Below are 17,517 nucleotides of genomic sequence, written 5' to 3'. Positions count from 1 at the left end.
TCTTTGAGAAATGAACTTAAATAAGTAACAGAGTCATCTATCGCTGAAAGAGATACACTCATTCAAGGTAGAATAGCTTTAAGTGTAAAGGAGAATCAACTTAAAGAACAATATTCCAAATTAGAAGAATCTTATTCTTCTCTTGCGAAGAAAAATGCCTTTCTTATTTCTAAAGAGAAAAATCTTCAGTCTCGACTTAAAGGTTTAGTTGGAGATAAATTTGATGACGCAATGGACCGTTGGGAGAATAGTTGTATGTCCTTGATTCAACACCTTATTTCGCAAAAGGAAGGTAGTCATAATAGTTTGACTGCCTTAACTATCTTTTCTTTGTCATATTTTTCTGAGTTCTTTATCTTATTGAAATTTTGTATTCTACCTTTCGTAGAGTCTGAGAAGAATCTTCATTCCTCCGTATGTTAAACAAAAAGGTGACATTCCAGTAGCTTCTCTTCTAGTTGTATTATAAGCCCATATTGCATTATGTACTTGTTCGCACCATGTTCTGTGATGTCCTTCCAATTTCTTCTTTAATATATCTGCAATTGTTTTGTTTGTTGCTTCTACCTGCCCATTAGCTTGTGGATACAAAGGAGTATACTTTCCATATTTTATCTTGAATGCATTAAGTAGCATTTCTATATTCTGTCCTTCAAATTTTTTCCCATTATCAGATACCAACTGAGCAGGAATTCCAAATCTGCAAATGATATTTTCGAATATGAATGTAAAGATATCTTTGTCGCGAATATGCTGTACTGCTTTCACTTCTGTCCATTTTTTGAAATAATCTGTTGCGACTATTAAATATCTTATTTGTCCAGAAACTGGTAAAAATGGCCCCACAATATCTAAGCCCCACTTTCCAAAACTCCAGTCACTGGTTGAAGATGATAACGGTGCTCCAGGTGCACGTATTTTCTTTCCATGCCGCTGACAATCTTCGCAGCTCCTTGATATTTGTTTTGCATCTTCGTGCATGTACGGCCAGTAATAGCCTTGCATTTTTGCTCTATGTGCCAAAGATATTCCCCCGCTATGATTTCCAGCATCCCCACTATGTAACATTTTTAGCACTTTTTCTCCTTCCTCTCGTGTCAAACATCTGAGTGAAGGTCCGTTAAAGGATTTTCGGTATAGCAGCCCATCTCTTAATTCATAATTCGTTGCGCGGCTTTTTAATTTGTGTGTTTCTAACCTATTCCTTGGTGTTTCTCCTTTCGCCATATATGCATGAAGTTCCATTCTCCAGTCTGCGATATTGTTCGTTTATTCTTCTTCTTCATTATCTATTATCATCACATCCACTTCTTCTTCTTCTTTATTGATTGATGGTAATAGAAGTGTTTGTATTTTTATGCATCTCGCAGTTGGATCTGTCATCATGCTTGAGATGAAAGCAAAAGCGTCTGAGTCTGTTATCCTTTCTTGAAATGTGCCTCCATTTTATTTTTGGGATTTTCGCTGACAATTCTTAAACGAGCTTCTTGTATTTCTTCAAGGATGGTTCATTTGTAGTATACTCTCCCTTTATTTGGCGAATAACTAGATGCGAATCACTAGTGATCCTGGCATTTTCTAGTTTCATTTCTATTGCGAATTTTAAGGCATGTATCACAGCTTCATATTCCGTTTCATTATTAGTGGATGCGAATTCCACTATGAATGAAAAAGCCATCTTTATTCCTTCTGGCGAAACTAAAACAATTCCAACTCCATTTCCTTCTTCATTTGATGATCCATCTACCAATATCTCCCATCTATTTGGTTCTGTTAAAAAATCTTTTGGATCTCCGTGTTCTTCTTTTATATTCATCATTTCTTCTACTGCTTCATCTTCTTCTAAATGAAATTCTTCCAAGAACTCTGCAACAACTTGTGACTTTCGTGAAGACAAAATTTCATATTTAATATCAAAGTGGCTTACTTGTGCATTCCTTCTCTCCACTCTTCCTGATCTTTTAGAATTCTTCATTACTGATTCAATTGGTACTTTTGTTAATACCTTTATCTTATGCGCCTGAAAATATATGTGGAGCTTAAATGATGCATAAACTAATGCTAAGATTAACTTCTCAACCTTTGAGTAATTCTTCTCGGCAGTACTAAAAGTTTTGCTAATGTAATAAATGGGTTTCTCCACTCCTGCGTCTACTCGCAATAACACAACACTTAATGCATGCGACGTCGTCGTAAGATAGATCAATAATTCTTCTCATGATTCTGCTTTTTGTAAAATAGTTGTATTCATCAGATGTTCTTTGATCCCTTGAAAAGCCTTTTCACATTCATCAGTCCATTTAAATTTCGCACCCTTCTTGAGTATATCGAAAAAATATTTGCATTTGTCTGATGATCGCGAAATGAATCTCCCCAGCGAAGCTAGAAGCCCATTCAACTTCTTTACATCTTTTATTGTTGCTGGTGTTGGCATGTCATGAACTGCTTGCACTTTTTCTGGACAAACCTGTATTCCTTCCTTTGATACAATGTTGTCTAAAAATTTTCCCGATGCAACCCCAATAACACACTTCTCAGGATTCAATTTAATGTTATACTACCGCATTTGTTCAAAAATATCCCTCAGGTCTTATACATGGTCTTTAGCTTCTTTACGCTTTACTAACATGTCATCCATGTATACTTCTAATGTTTTGTATATCCATTTTGCGAATACCTTCTCTACCATTCTTTGGTATGTCGCTCCAGCATTTCGCAAACCAAATGGCATTTTCGTGTGACAATATAAACCTCTAGGGGCGAAGAAAGCAGTATGTTCTTGATCTTCTTCAGCGAGAGGGATTTGGTTATACCCTTTGTACCCATCTAAAGACGATACTCTATCATTTCCCGCTGCGGATTCCACCATTTGAGGAATATCTGGTAACGGAAAACTATCTTTGGGGCAAGCTTTGTTTAAATCAGTGAAATCTATGCAAATCCTGATTCCTTTGTTTTTCTTTGGGACAATGACCATATTCGGTATCCATTCTGGGTATTTAGCTTCTCTTATGATTCCCGCATCAAGCATTTTCTGTAGTTCTTCTTCTATTTGGGAATGATAAGTTGTTGCAATTTTTCTTATTCTCTGTTTAAATGGTCTCACATTTTTGTTAATCTCCAACTTGTGGCATGCAATTGATGGATTTATTCCCGGTATCTCATCCATGCTTCCTGCGAAAACATCTTTATATTCTCGCAAAAGGTTAACAGTTCTTTCTTCTTCTTCCACATCCATTTTGGTTCCAATTCTCAATATTAGAGGTTCTTCTATAGTCCCAACGTTTATTTGTTTTGTTGGTTCTGCGGCAGTGTAACTGGGTTTAAGTTCTCCCATTGGTGTTGGTTCTTTTATTGTTTTCACAGGTCCTTCTCCTTCTTCCAAAATTTCGTTGGGTATTCCTTTGCCTTCTTTTGCCCTTATCATATATATTCTGAATTCTTCTTCTTTCTTTGCTTCCTTTGCCAACTTTCTGCGAAATTGTTTCTTTTTTGCTTGTCCTTCATAATGCTTTACTTCAATTTGATGACATAATTTCGCATTGTCAACATCTCCTGTGATTTCACCTATTCCATTTGGTGTGGGGAATTTAATACATTGATGCAACGTTGATACTGCAGCTTTTATCGCATGTATCCATGGTATTCCTAATAACATATTATATGGAGATTCCATATCCACCACGCACAGTGTTACGTGTGTTTCGATCTCTCCAAGTGGAATTCGTACCACTATTTCTCCTTTAGGTTTCGTTGTTGATTTTCCAAAGCCGTGAATAAAATATGTTGAACTGGACATTTCTTCGTCTTTAAATCCCATTCCCCGAAATGCATGATAAAATATTATATCCACTGAACTTCCCGTATTGATTAAAGTTCTGTTCAATATCCACTCTTCCGTGGATTTTGTTGTTGTCTCCTTCTCTTTTCGCATTATAGGCACTGTAATAACCAATGGAGACGTGTGGTTCAAATTTTCTTTTGGTATTTCTGCCTCCATGAATGTAATTTTTTGCTTTTCTCAATCTTTCAAGGGTGATGTCTTTTCTACCGCCGTAACCTTCCATCCTTCAAAATTTCGTTTATGTATTCTTCCTTTGATGTTTTCATGGAATTCATTAATCATCGTTTTTGTTATCATATTACACTCCAATCTTTTGTCATCTTCATTAATTCTAATCATCTTTCTTTTAACTGGTTCATTGATTTATTTAATCACTTTCTTGATTTGAACATTCTCAACAACAATTTTCAACTTTTAGTTCCCTGTTTCTAGCGCCATTATGTAGTTGCAGGAAATCCTACACTACACCCCTCATATGATTTCATTATTACTCAACTCATTTTTAGATTTACACTCTTAATTTTTATTGATCAATCTTTGAATATTCTTACAAGAAAAGATATAGGAATCAAGAATGACCTCTGCTCTAGATTTTCTCTCTCCTATTTACTTGTTTCTTACTCAAAAAAGATCTCTCTCTTTTACTTTACAACTGAACGACTATTTATAGGGAAATACATAGTGGATGACAGCTAATCTGTCCTTTATTTTCGAATATGACTTGCGACATTCTCGCAACCTTACAAATCCTAATCTCGCAAACTCTCTAATTTTCGCAGGACCATCACATTTTTCTCATGATTTTAGCTGACGTCGTTTATTATATCATTTCTGAAATTGTTTTGCGACGCTGTTGTGTTGTGTTGTTGATAATTTCGCTAAGATATTATTGTTGCGAGATTCTGATCCTACAGCAGTACTATCTTTAAGCAGCTCAATTCAACAAAATTCTAATATCAAACTGGAGATTCTACCATTCCATGATATCGATACTCTGTTACCGTCCACAGCTTCACTATGAGATTTGTACGCGATTAACCTATTTTTCCAATTAAAAAAGCTTGAAATCCTGTATGGATTTCCTAGGAACACTCAAGGTGAAGCAACCCGTCGTATCAGCAGAACTATAGAGTTAAATGAGGTAAAAAATTCATGTATTATGTCTCTTTGTTTTTTTACTCCTGCAATTCTTTTGTTGATGCAATGAAATATATTAGCTAGTATATGGGTTCATGAAGTACTGTATATATATGTAGCATCAAAAAAACTTGTCTGCATGTGCATGTTGAGAGGTATCTAGTGCAGTAATAAAGAAACACAATAAGTGAATATATGAAAAATCAATTAAAATACGACAGTTACACCAACTACAAGTATCTAACTGTGGTTAAGCTCACAATTAGATGATGTCACATTTTAGTGATCGAATGGCTATGGGATTGCGAATTCCATTTTGAACTCGCAGTGCGAGTTCAAAATCTTTTTCTTTAATTAACTTTCCATGTGAAAGTCATTTTTTTATAATCCAATTCCATAGACCGAAACTAATCTATAACATGTTGCTCGGCCAACATTAATCTTATTGCACTTAAATCAAGTTTGATCAAGAACCATAGATAAATCTATCTTGATACATAGAACCCTAAGAAAGATCGAAAAGATTTTAACTGCAATCCTTCTTTTTTTTTTAATGAAAGAAATCCTCCTTTTATTTTTTTTTATTATCTTGCTCATCTCCGTTGAGAAATTAAGCCATTAATCTAAAGAAAAGGGAAATTGTTGACTTCGCAATTACTATTGTTATTCTAATGTTTTAAAATTGGATAGATTTTGTTTTCATGTGGCAAACGATTAAGGTAATTGAAAATTTGGAAAAAATATTTTTTGTTACCGGAGTTTTGTATTACTGTTGAGATCTGTCATCAGAGAAAGAAGGGAAGACTTCTGTTTCCCCCATGGGGCCGACAAAATCAAATAAATACGAGGATATGTATGTAAACTATGTTTTATTAATTAGAGTAATCTTTTAAAAAATAGGGTTTTAAAGTTCCAAAAAAAAGTTTTGAAATCAATATAAAAAATGATTAACTAATTAATGCTAATCCTATATACTGGTATACAACTTTAACACTCTACTAGTTGCAGAAGTTTAACAGGTTAATAAAAATGAACAAGTGTTGTTTCTCTTTGCATCTTTGTCTTTCTTTCATTTATATATATGTTGATCAAAAACATTTACAGGGCCTAGTAAATTAAAATGAAAATTAAATTAGAGCTCCACCTTTGGCAACCTCAGTAAGCACTAATGCAACCAAACCCAACATTGCAGCTCTACCGTTCCACATTTCAGCACTTGAAGACATCAACCCATCTGATTTTGATTCAACACTGACGCCTTGAGACAACGGTATAAGAGAGGCCACTGATAGCACAACACTGGTTATTACAAACCATGGAAGTCCTCCATCAGCCAATTGTGCTGCGACGTCAGTACCTCTAGCAACTTCTACTCCCATAGCAGCAACAAACCCAATCATGGCAAGTCTGCCGTTAATTCTCTCCGGTGCTGGACCACTGAATGCTAACAAATCGCCAAACTTTGTGCTCATTTTCTGCATGACATAAATAAAAATGATTTTGATTAGCTAAACCACAACCAGTAATTATCACACTGGTCTAAATTTAATTAAGATATGACTTGTAAAACGAACCTTGGGTGCAGCACGAGGTGGTGGAAAAGTAGGAGTTGCAACTGGAGTCTGTGCTGCTGCTGGTGGTGGAGTGGTACCACTACTGGTTGTCATTGGTTGTTGTGGTTGTTTTTCCTCAGCCATGCAACGAACACTGAAACTAGCATTTCTTGGTGTTTGGGTTCGGACACGGCTGACATGGTTAGCCAAGATCGAGTGATTAATTGAAGCAGTAGCCATTACTATGAAAACTAAAGGAAGTGCTGAAGAGCAGAGAAAGAGATGTAATAATGTGGATGATAGACTGAAGCTGCTTGATTGATGTTGAAAAGTATATATGTTTTAATATGGTATATATAGAGAGGAAAATTTGGACATGAATTGGTTGAAGTCCACATGATGAACTAGAACTTGTATAAACCGTTAATTTACTGACACATGAAGGTCTTTACGTTCACGGTCTAGAAGTGAATGACGTGGGTGAAATATGAACCGGTGCTAGTAAATATTGAAGGTGTTGTGTGTTGGTCGAGTTTTTTTGGTTCATTCACGGGATATACAAGACAAAATTGTCATAATGCATCGAGAAAGTTCAAGTAGAATCATGGGATGAAGTACGTCGACGTAGAGGTGGAGCTTGGAAGTGTCACGAGGTACGGACAAATAATCTTTGCTAGTGATTATTGCTGAACGAATGTGTTGCTGTGCAAAGAACAACAAGGCCCATAATCCACTTGATCATTTGTCAATAGAGGTTTCTTGATTTGAATTTTTAACTATATATCCGAAGGTAATAATTAGAAGGTATTTAAAGCAACTGTAAACATAACCACGTCTCACGGTAACAACCCATCAATGTTTATTTAACCCAAAAAAACATGCCCACACATAAAGAAATAAAAAACATAAAAAAAGGATAAACACAAACATTCTACATCTATGTCATTATCGCTTGACCTGCGATTACACTTAGCCCGTGTAACAAGCCTTTCAACCATTAGGTGACCCTACTGGACAAGTTGAGTCTCGTGAGATGGTGCTGCAGTTGTGCTAATCTTCGGCCTTATTTGGCGGAGGATTAACATCTTCAAGTTCCAAGAACTGTGGATCAAAATCCTCTGGAAAATGCATCTTCCAAACCTGGAAAACCTCGGCATGTATCCACACCTTCCTACAACCTCCCTATTCTTCATACTTAAGCTGACCTTCTCGGTACTGCAGTCAAATTCCAAATAAATGTTAGTGGTGGGTTCTCCTTAATAGAAGGTCAAAAATAATTTTGTTTAATATACTCACTGCAGTTTCCAAGTTGTATCCTCCGTCGAACATGTCTCTACAGTAATCCCTAACATGTGAAACATATCTTTTTTACCTCCGTTTTCAAATTACTAACCCTCTGCTGCAACGACTTCGTAGTTCTTACGGGATACCCTATCATTGCCGCAGTATCTTCCGCATGAATTCTCGCCCACAAGATCCCCGAATCCTCATACCTTTCCATGACATGATCACTCACAACCGAACAAAACACACTCATAAGAGATACATCTTGAGCTCTATCAAATTTTTGCATCTTTTGTAACTAACAGATGAAAATATTGGAAAGGATAAAATAAAACGAAGAAAGTAAGAGTACTTTGATGTGTTTTAGTTTGTACGAGTGAAACTATATTTATAGAGTTTGAGAAAGGGGACGACCAACGTTATTGTGTCTCGCCTAAGCATCCCAAAGTGTGAAGGTCAGACCTCATCCATATAGTCAAACTATTCTATATTGAAGATATTAAAAATACAACACGTTCGTATAATGAAATTTTAGTGTTTAAATTAATAATATCACAACTTCCCCCAGGACGTATCATTAAACACTTCTAACCTATAGTGGTATTAATTATTTAATCTATCAAAAATACAACTTACTGGTATTAATTATTTAATCTATAAAAAAAACAACTTGCACTAGGCCATATCATTACCCACATAACTTTAGTGTAGGACGTGGCAATTCAATGTCGATAGTTCAAAATATTGATGCTAATAATATAGCGGGTGTCGGAATCACGTGGGAAGGGAAATCAAACAAATAAAAATAAAATCATTGAAGATTGGGGATACGTAAGAAGAACCAACGACTTTTTCTTTAGTTGGATACACTCCTCAAATTTATTGGGACAAAATCAAAAAGGAAAAAAACAAATTTTCCATTATTAAATATGTCCTTTTCGCAGGACCCGCAGTTGCACTTAGCCCATGTAACAAACCTTTAAACCCCCAGACGACCCTAGTGGACGAGTTTAGTCTCGTGAGGGTTTACATAGAGGTGCACCCACAAAACCAAATTGTTTGATGTAATCATCCTGCAACACGGGCTAACAATTGAGGGTCCATATGAGAAAAGTGATACCTCACACTGAGGTAGCAATTGTGATACATAAATGACTTTCCCTTCCTTTGGAGGTATAACTGACGCACATGTGTATCCTGCAATAAACAAACAAATATAAGGTTAGTGTTTAATGGCTAAATTTCTTATAAAATCATTAAACATTTACGGTCTTTCACCCACAATCATTTATTCAGACCACCCTTTCGGCGCATTGCGATATATTGGTATTTGGAGTGTAACAAAAATGTTGACCTCCCTCTTTATGGTGAAGATCCGCGACTTTAATGATTTCCATGTCCGACGATTGTTATTTCCAATTATTTCGGTAAACAATTGAGGGACACATATCCAAAACTCATTTGATTTTTCGTCCGTTAATACGTCTGGATCATTCGAAACGTTGCAGTACGCCCGTGTTAGAGCTTAATCTTCCTGTGAAGTGTACTGGGTTGCCATGCTACGTAGGTAAAATTTGTAAAACTAAAACTAAATAATACTCAAAGGATAAAAGTAATATTGCAATTTAAATATATAATTTTTTAAAATAATTGCGTATAATGGTGGACAGTGAAGCATATTTATAGGTAAAATTCGACACTCCCGGTAACAGTAAACGACTTTTAATTTCTCCGAGAGGTTAATACTATTTACAAACGTCCCTTAACATTCCATAACATCCCAATCTTTTTTAACCAACCTAAACTATTCACAAACGCCCCTGACTCTTTCACCCTTTTCAATGGTTCTGATGGAGCCTATTTATAGCTAATAATCAACATACACAGTAAGAGTAAATGAATTATACTTTTTTGAAAGAGTATTTTCACTATTTACAAATGACCTGTTATTGTCACCAACGTTATAAACTTTTTATAAACGGCCATTGATGTTTACAAACGTCCCTTTTGCATTTGACTGACACTATAAAAACACCATTAAGGTTACCCAAAAATATCCACAAAGTATCTCACATCTCTTCAAAATAAACCTGGGTAGAAAGACAATCCTTAGCAATGAGTTCTAATCACAAGGGAAAAAAATAGTTTGTGTGGAAGCCAGAGAGATTTGTCCATTATGTTACAAGGATAACAATAGTTTTCTTGGATGCCCGTGGATCTACTCAAAGTGTCCCCAAAAAGATTGTACTGGCATTAATATGGCAATGGAGAGGATAAGATACGGTATTTGAGGTGTATGTACGAAAATTGTTGTGAAGAACCGCAATTGCTGTCAGATGCAATGAAAGCCAAGGAAGATGAACAGATCGATGAACTTTGCGAAAACTTGAAGAAAAAAGGAAAAATAAATATTGAGAACCAAAAAATTGCTTCTTGCTCAACTCTTGACTGCAAATTTTATATGAAACTCCATTGCTCAAAAGAAATTAACACGTTTGGCAGACATTTCTGGAAATGTTCACTATGTAAGTCCGTGGAATGGACCAAATAGGTGTCGCTATGCTAAAGTTCAATGAAGCTAAAGTTGGTGATGTAACGTGTGGTTTTATGTTTCATTGTTTGTTTTAGTTTAATGAACTAATTTATGATGTTAAGTGTGGTCGTATGTGTTAGTTGGAAATAAGGAGCAAAGGTAATGGTTGTGATGTAATGTATTCATTTTTTATTTCTATGATGTAATGAACACCTTTTTAATGACGAGTTTTATTATAAACATCTTAGTACATTAGAAATAATAATTCAAAACCTAACTCATTTTTGTAGGAATCACGGTTACACTTAGCATGTGCAACAAGCCATTAAACCTTTTGGTATCCCAAAAGGACGAGTCATGGTCTCGTGAGGGTTTAGAAGTGATATACCCACAAAATCTTTAGTAAAACCTAATTACCATCTACTCAGTAATCAAAGGGTAAACCGTCTGAGTCAAACTCTTCCTCGTACGAATCTCCTGAATTCAGCGTCATCAGGAAATTCATAAACTTCATTGTGAGGAAATTCCACCCCATTTTCTCGTCGGTACTCCTATTTTACCAGTAACTCCTACAACATTTAAATATTAACTATAAATCCATTTTGATTAAGTTAAAATCACCATAAACAGATGGTTAAAACATTTAACATTATCGATTGGGTCATCTCTTCGGGATTAGGGTAGTTATTTAACGCGCGTTTCTGTTGGAAGCAAAGACTAAAAAGTTTAGATTGGATTATTGTATACCTATCCTTTATGTGTTTTAATGTTCTTCCCCTTTCTGTTCCAAACTCCTCTTTGTAATACCAAAAAACCCTTAGCCAGAAAATTTCTTCTGTTATGACGCCTCGCGTCCATAGTCTTCACTATGTTTTTGGGCCAACCATATTTTCATAATACCAGATCTTCAGCAGAAACAAATTCGGTCATTGTAGCTTTGAAGGTTTATTTTTTAAACGACAACCTAACTAAAAATAGATCTAAACTGTTTACGGATGATTTTGAAGAGTACAAAAGGTATTGGTGTGTCAAATACTTTTGGGTAACCCTTCCTTTTATAGGATCCAAATAACATCTTGGTGTCAGGTAAAGTAAAACGCCCCTTATTATTGGGAAACAACCTTTACCGTACGTTAACATCCCTTACTATTATAAAACAACCCTAAAGCAATTCAAGAGACCCCCAGAACTATTCAGGAACAATAGGGGATGTGTAGTTAAAAATAAGGGATGTGTCGTCCCTTCGAGTCACTCTACACGAATGTATAGTCTCATTAACTATTATTGTTGCTTTACGTAATTTTTGGGGTTATAAACCCTTAAATTGGACTGCTCAAAAACAACCCAAACCTTATTCAAAAGTCGGTAACTTTAACCAGACAACCCTTACCTTTTAAGAAAAATCATCCAATAAATTTAAAAACATATGACATTTTTGCTGGGATCACTACTGCACTTAGCATGAGTAACAAGCCTTTAAACCCCGGATGACCCCAGAGGATGAGTTTAGTCTCATGAGGGATTACATAGAGGTACATCCACAAAACCTTTGCTTATATTGCTACAACAAAAAAATGTGATTTGTTTTTACACAACCACGTAATTCGCTTTTATTTGCGAGTACCAAATAATTCGTTCACCCCGAACTGTTTAAAAGGACGCATTTGTTCTGCTTCATACATGTCCATCACCAGTCCATGATCACCATTTCAAAGAACAAGTTACTGCCTAAAACGACTATAATACCTCTTAAGCGTGCAAACGCGGTGTTGGATACGTTGACGGGAATACGTATTTCTACCACTCCCAATTTTGAATAATACACTTTGCACCAAATTGAAACCAAAACTGCCTCCCCCATTGTAGGTTTATCTGGATTAAGAGACAGATCTTAAACCCTGAAATAACTTATGACGAGGGCATTAATTTTCTCGATTGAAAATTGAGGCATCGTGAGTGATTATTGTGGTAGAAATAGAAAATGAAACTGCCAAAGTTTGGGATTAAAGATTTTTATTTGATGGTTGAGTTTATATACCATTACACCTGTAGATATAATTGGGAAGACAAAAAATTTTTATAAATTAAATAAGTCCCCTGTTTTCGGCAGACTTCAAAGCTCTAAAAAATCTGAAAGATTAGTTGAAAAAACAACAAAGGGGATAGCCAATACTTTACATTGGGATGTGACAAAGCATGTCTGCATTATTGAGTAACATTATGTTTTGGATAACCTGCAAACATTATTAAAGGAAAAAGGTAACATAGCTGAAAAGACCCGACGATGCAAGGTAGGAAGAACATACTAATGCAATCTGCCCCTACAACATACAATAACTTAATGATCTCCCTACCACAAGTTGTATATAGTGTGTTCAGTCCTTTTGACACACCCTTCACGGATGACAATTTTATGGAACCCAAGTAACACTGTAAAACATTGATGCGGAAATTAAAGACAATCATTGTTCCCAAACAACCTTATATTTGCATCAAGAGTCGGCAACTGTTAACGCTGAACCCATTATAACTTGTTTGTATCTTTTCACACCCTTACTGAGAACTAGCCTGTCCAAATGTGATTAGTCTTATCAAATACTTCATGACAGTATATTAAGTTCATCTGTGAGGGCATAGACCACATACTTTTGAATGTCGGTGATTTATTTTCACCCTCGAACTTCCTATTTAAGGTCGTCCAAATAACCCAATACACTTAAATAACTCGTGAGACAAAGTAGTATATAATTTTAATTATATATAAACCATGCGCTTCAGTAATGAAGAAGATTAAGGAGTTGTGGGAGCACGGATTGCAATGACAAATCAAGGTCCACAGGGGGGTGGAGAAGATGATCAAAATGTTTTCCGGAACCATGTTTTTCAAAACTTTAAAGATCTTACCGGAAACGATAATGCCAGAACTAAAGCCTCCGTTAAAAAAATATTTTCTTTGATAACCACGGAAGTCGATGCTTTTGTTACATGTCTGCTTCATGTAAACATAAGCCATCCTACACTATCGTACGAAGCTCGGGTGAGTAAACATATCCTTCCATAAATACCCAGTGTAAGCACTCTAATTCGTAATACCTACCCCAACTAACCTGAATTATTTTTATTTTTTTACATGTACAGAAAACCAGAGTCAGGATCGATTTTCTTGTGGATTCAAAGAGGCCTTTCAAGTATAATGATTTATACGATCTCCTAAAGGACATAGTGCCGACCTACAATGTGGAATGAATAAATACACGTAACGGAATGCTAATAAAAAATCGTATGTTTTTTAATGCTAGGTTCAAAGTGGTTTCATTAAAATTGAAAGCTTAAAGAACATCGGGGGTACAGCGAATTAAGTAACTGCCACATTGGAAATTAATTCAAAACGGGAAATTAAATACTATAACGAGGTTTTGATAATTTTTCATAACAAGAGGTCTTTTACACGTCGATGGTGGGAAGCCTAGCAACAAGCTGGGCACCAACACCTTTTTGAATAGTTATTCCAATTCTATGAAAAAGACCACCTATCTTATAATTCGCATGTGACTTATAAGTCAGTTTCTTAATCTGTTCAGAAAAGCAATTGTGTCTTCCACTAATTCCCCTAAGGTTGAGAAAGCGAGTACGCCAAATCCATGACCATGAGTGGTGAACTTATCGAGGTATTTATTCCGTTTACGAGTGATTGCCATGGATATTGCATGTCCGGGAGTAAAATTGCGAGTGCTAGCACTTGTAAAGGGAGAGACACCCGTGACATCAAAACACACATCCTTTCCACCTTCCCAGTTGAGCACAAGAATGTCTGCCGGTTTAAGATCTTTGGCTGAGGTACATCGTAAGCCTAAGGAAGCTTCTTTTCTGGCTGGTAGACTAGCTTTATAACATATGTCTGAAAATACATCTCTCACACCATCATGTCGGTATTTACTTCCCACGTCTTTGGCACAGTGGACAGCATGGTCACCATAGATATCCATAGGTCTGTCACAACATGAGCATAAATTGTCGTCTTCGAATAGAGGAATACCAAGGCGGTATTGCAGTACTGCCCGAAATTGCCTGGGACCAATAGATTGACCAAGCCCTGGGATAGGAATTGCTTTGAGAAAGTCCAAAGCGTGAGGAAGCCGGTTGCTGTGCTATAAGAAAAGATCTTGCTCTATAAAGGAACAGGTTGTTGGCAGGTTTTCAGCGATAACACCAAAGTATTTTGCTACCAGTTTGTGCATAAACTGGGGGGCAGTGTCGTTGATGTTGAAGTCGGAAGGAGAAATGCCAATGGCCTGTGTGTATGCAAGTAGGGCGACGTTGTAGTTGGCACATGAATCTAGTATTTTCGTGCTGGCTAGGATAGTGTGTTGTAGCTGCTGCATTTGGATGCATGAGGCAAGGTAACAGTATACACTAGCATTTGTCATCGTGAGGATTCCAAGGCCACCAAGTTTTATAGGCATGGTGGCCACGCATTGTTGTGTATCTCCAAATCCTGATCCATCACCAACAACTATATTCCGTAGTAGTGCATAAGATGCTGGTCGAAGTTTGAAGTCGCGGGTGTAATGCTTGGGTACAGGTTGTCCTTAACGTGAAGTATAACTTGAAACACCACTGAAGTTTCGTAACAAAAGTAATTCAGCCTGTGGATCATGTATTTTCTGGATTTTGGACATCAGCTGCACCGTACGATCGACCCTGTATTGAACCATATCTTGGCAGAATTGTAAGTCTAGACTGACCAGCCCTCCTAGCAGTTTCACCCCCAACTTTTGTGTGCTGATCTGCGTAGGAAAACTCCGTCAACATCTCTTCTGGATCATGTCCAGAACATCTCCGTTTTGGAAGGTTTAGGTGCAAGCCTCTCCGTGGACCTTCAGTTTTCAAAATATGCAATATCTTAGCGACCTCTATTGTGTCTCCTGCTATTGTTCCATCTCCAAATACCAGGCATGGAAGGCAATAGAGCACTGCGTAGCAATCATTTCGGCGATAGGTTGGAGTGCTAGAGAAACAGAAGAGGGCCAAGGGGGTCTCCTTGTTGGACACCTTGTGCTGAAGATAGCGCAGACTCTTTGTAATAAAGCTTAGCCGGAGATGAATAGCAGAATTCAACCCACTTTGCGATGTTGGGACAACGAGTTCTTACTTCTCTGATGATAGTTGACTGTCAACTAAATTGAAAGCGTTTGAGAATTCGATTAATAACATTGTCATGCTGGGGTCATTAGCTTTCAGTTCTAGTAACCTCTTGGCAGCGTGAATGATACTTTCTCTACCACAGGAACCAACCCCAAATTGATAGGAACCCAAATACGCTGCCATTTCTTTAAAAACTGAAGAGGCTCTAGCTTTGAGCATAGCCTACGCCAGATTGTTCCCACCGCAATGGTCCTGATGCCTCCTCCTGGTTTGAGCAGTGGAGTCAACGGTGCGCTTTCAACATATTTCCCAAGTACCCCAGGGCATTTACCATCCATCCATAAGTTTACGACTCGAGCTATGGAGTGTAGGATTCATCTGCAATGGATTGCTGGGCCACCCATGGCATCAAGTAGATGTTGCGACGTAATCCATCCCTACCGCACGAGGTGCCTTTGGGGAAGCTTTTAATAGCTGCAAAGACAGATTTGGCATCGACTGCTAGAGCTTCAACTGAGATAGGTGATGTGGGAATCACCGGAGTCTGTACCTCTGGGTGTTTGAGTTGGAGTTCATGCAGAGTGGCAGGGGTGGAGGGTGAAAATCAATATGATGATAGGATGCGTATTGCTGCAGAGTAGTGTCCATTGCTAATCTTCCATCGGTAAGCCTCTATGTTAGCGTCTTTCTTTTGCTTCTTGACGGATGCAGTGGCTCTTGGTTTAGGCTTAGAAATATCAAGCAACTTCTGTATCAAATGGTAACACCCCTGTGGCTCATTCCATTTTACCAGAGCCTGATTGATGGCTGCAATTTGCAGCTTCTTACGAATACCTGAACGTTCCTCCGCGGAACACTTTGGGACCTACATATTTAAAGTGCAGACCGGTAAAAGAAGAAGCCCAAGCCATACATCCAGTTTTGATGGTTGTGCAATAACATCATCCAATGCAGATTTAAGGGTTCTGGGGAATTGTAAACGACACGGAGGGGGGATACTTACCATTGTTGTAATTTTCCTACGGAAAAGCAAATCGAGTATCTCCTCTGTGAGATTTACGGCTTCTTCAACAGATTCCAAACCAAGCATAACCCCATATGTAGAAGCGCCACTGGTGCCTTGTGGTTTCGAAACACCGTGGATGAGAAAATATGCGCCAGAAACATTGAGAGGGCCAGCAAAGACCTCTGCAGGGTGAATTTTGGAGGTGCAAGGTTTTTTCCATGCATTAATGCATAGGCATTTAATGCACAACCACATACACATGTCTGTACGAACTCCTTCTCAAGCATTGTAACAGTCGATATTATTTCTAATCCTCTCCTTGTAATTCTCCATGTCTGCGTCAGTACGGAAGTGTCGATATGATGATGTATGCTTGTATAGTGCACCTTTAGCGTATCCTCTACCACCAGTTCCATTCTGGCATCCGTCATAATGTGTAAAGGGACAATTGAGTTTATCCCTCTGAGACGATAGGATGGTTGAAGTATGATATGGTGGAGGGGATTGGGACAAGGCTTCTATATCGGAATCATCAGGGGTTAGGGTTCGAGAAGAAGATGATGAACTTCTTCTCGGTCCGGGCATAGTTTTTTAAAAATAAGGATCTTGTAATCGTATAAAACTGAAACAAAAACCCTTGAAAAACTATGGTTGAATGATTGCATGAATAGAAAATAGTATCAAGGAGGGAGAGAGTAAGATTGTATGAGTGAAATAACGGTGAAAGAGGAAGATCAAATCCTGGTTTTCAATCACCGGGAAGAAATCGTCACAAAATCGCCGGAGTCTCTCTGTCCTGTTCTAATCCCACCACTTGCTTACATAATGCCACCAGGTAATTAAATACTTAAACTCATAAGAATAGGTAAATGCAACTAACTGTTCGACATTAGGTATAGCGGTGGTTTGACCCACGACGAATCATATTCACGTTTTTCATTCCCACGATAAAGTCCCTTTCAATTTCGTCGTACAGGGTATTCAAATCAATTGAAATTATCTCATGTCAGTTTCA

The 17,517-nt window shown here is 37.3% G+C and overlaps 2 protein-coding genes across 2 annotated transcripts; both read right to left on the bottom strand.

The window, feature by feature from the left end:
* Positions 1-6,005: 6,005 nt before the first annotated feature.
* LOC113277760 (early light-induced protein, chloroplastic-like) lies at positions 6,006-6,852 on the bottom strand. Its single transcript, XM_026526756.1, has 2 exons — positions 6,556-6,852; positions 6,006-6,456 (listed from the first exon to the last, which is right to left on the bottom strand). Exons 1-2 carry the CDS (start codon positions 6,772-6,774, stop codon positions 6,109-6,111), a joined length of 567 nt encoding a protein of 188 aa, XP_026382541.1. The 5' UTR covers positions 6,775-6,852; the 3' UTR covers positions 6,006-6,108.
* Positions 6,853-15,992: 9,140 nt separating this feature from the next.
* On the bottom strand, positions 15,993-17,293 carry LOC113277759. The gene is made up of 2 exons (XM_026526755.1): positions 16,500-17,293; positions 15,993-16,361 (listed from the first exon to the last, which is right to left on the bottom strand). The coding sequence occupies exons 1-2, from the start codon at positions 16,761-16,763 to the stop codon at positions 16,101-16,103; spliced, it is 525 nt and encodes a 174-aa protein (XP_026382540.1). The 5' UTR covers positions 16,764-17,293; the 3' UTR covers positions 15,993-16,100.
* Between the last annotated feature and the right edge of the window lie 224 nt (positions 17,294-17,517).

This window comes from Papaver somniferum, chromosome 5 (assembly GCF_003573695.1).
Source record: "Papaver somniferum cultivar HN1 chromosome 5, ASM357369v1, whole genome shotgun sequence".
Classification (NCBI taxonomy): Eukaryota; Viridiplantae; Streptophyta; class Magnoliopsida; order Ranunculales; family Papaveraceae; genus Papaver; species Papaver somniferum.
This window is presented reverse-complemented; position numbering and strand designations above follow the sequence as displayed.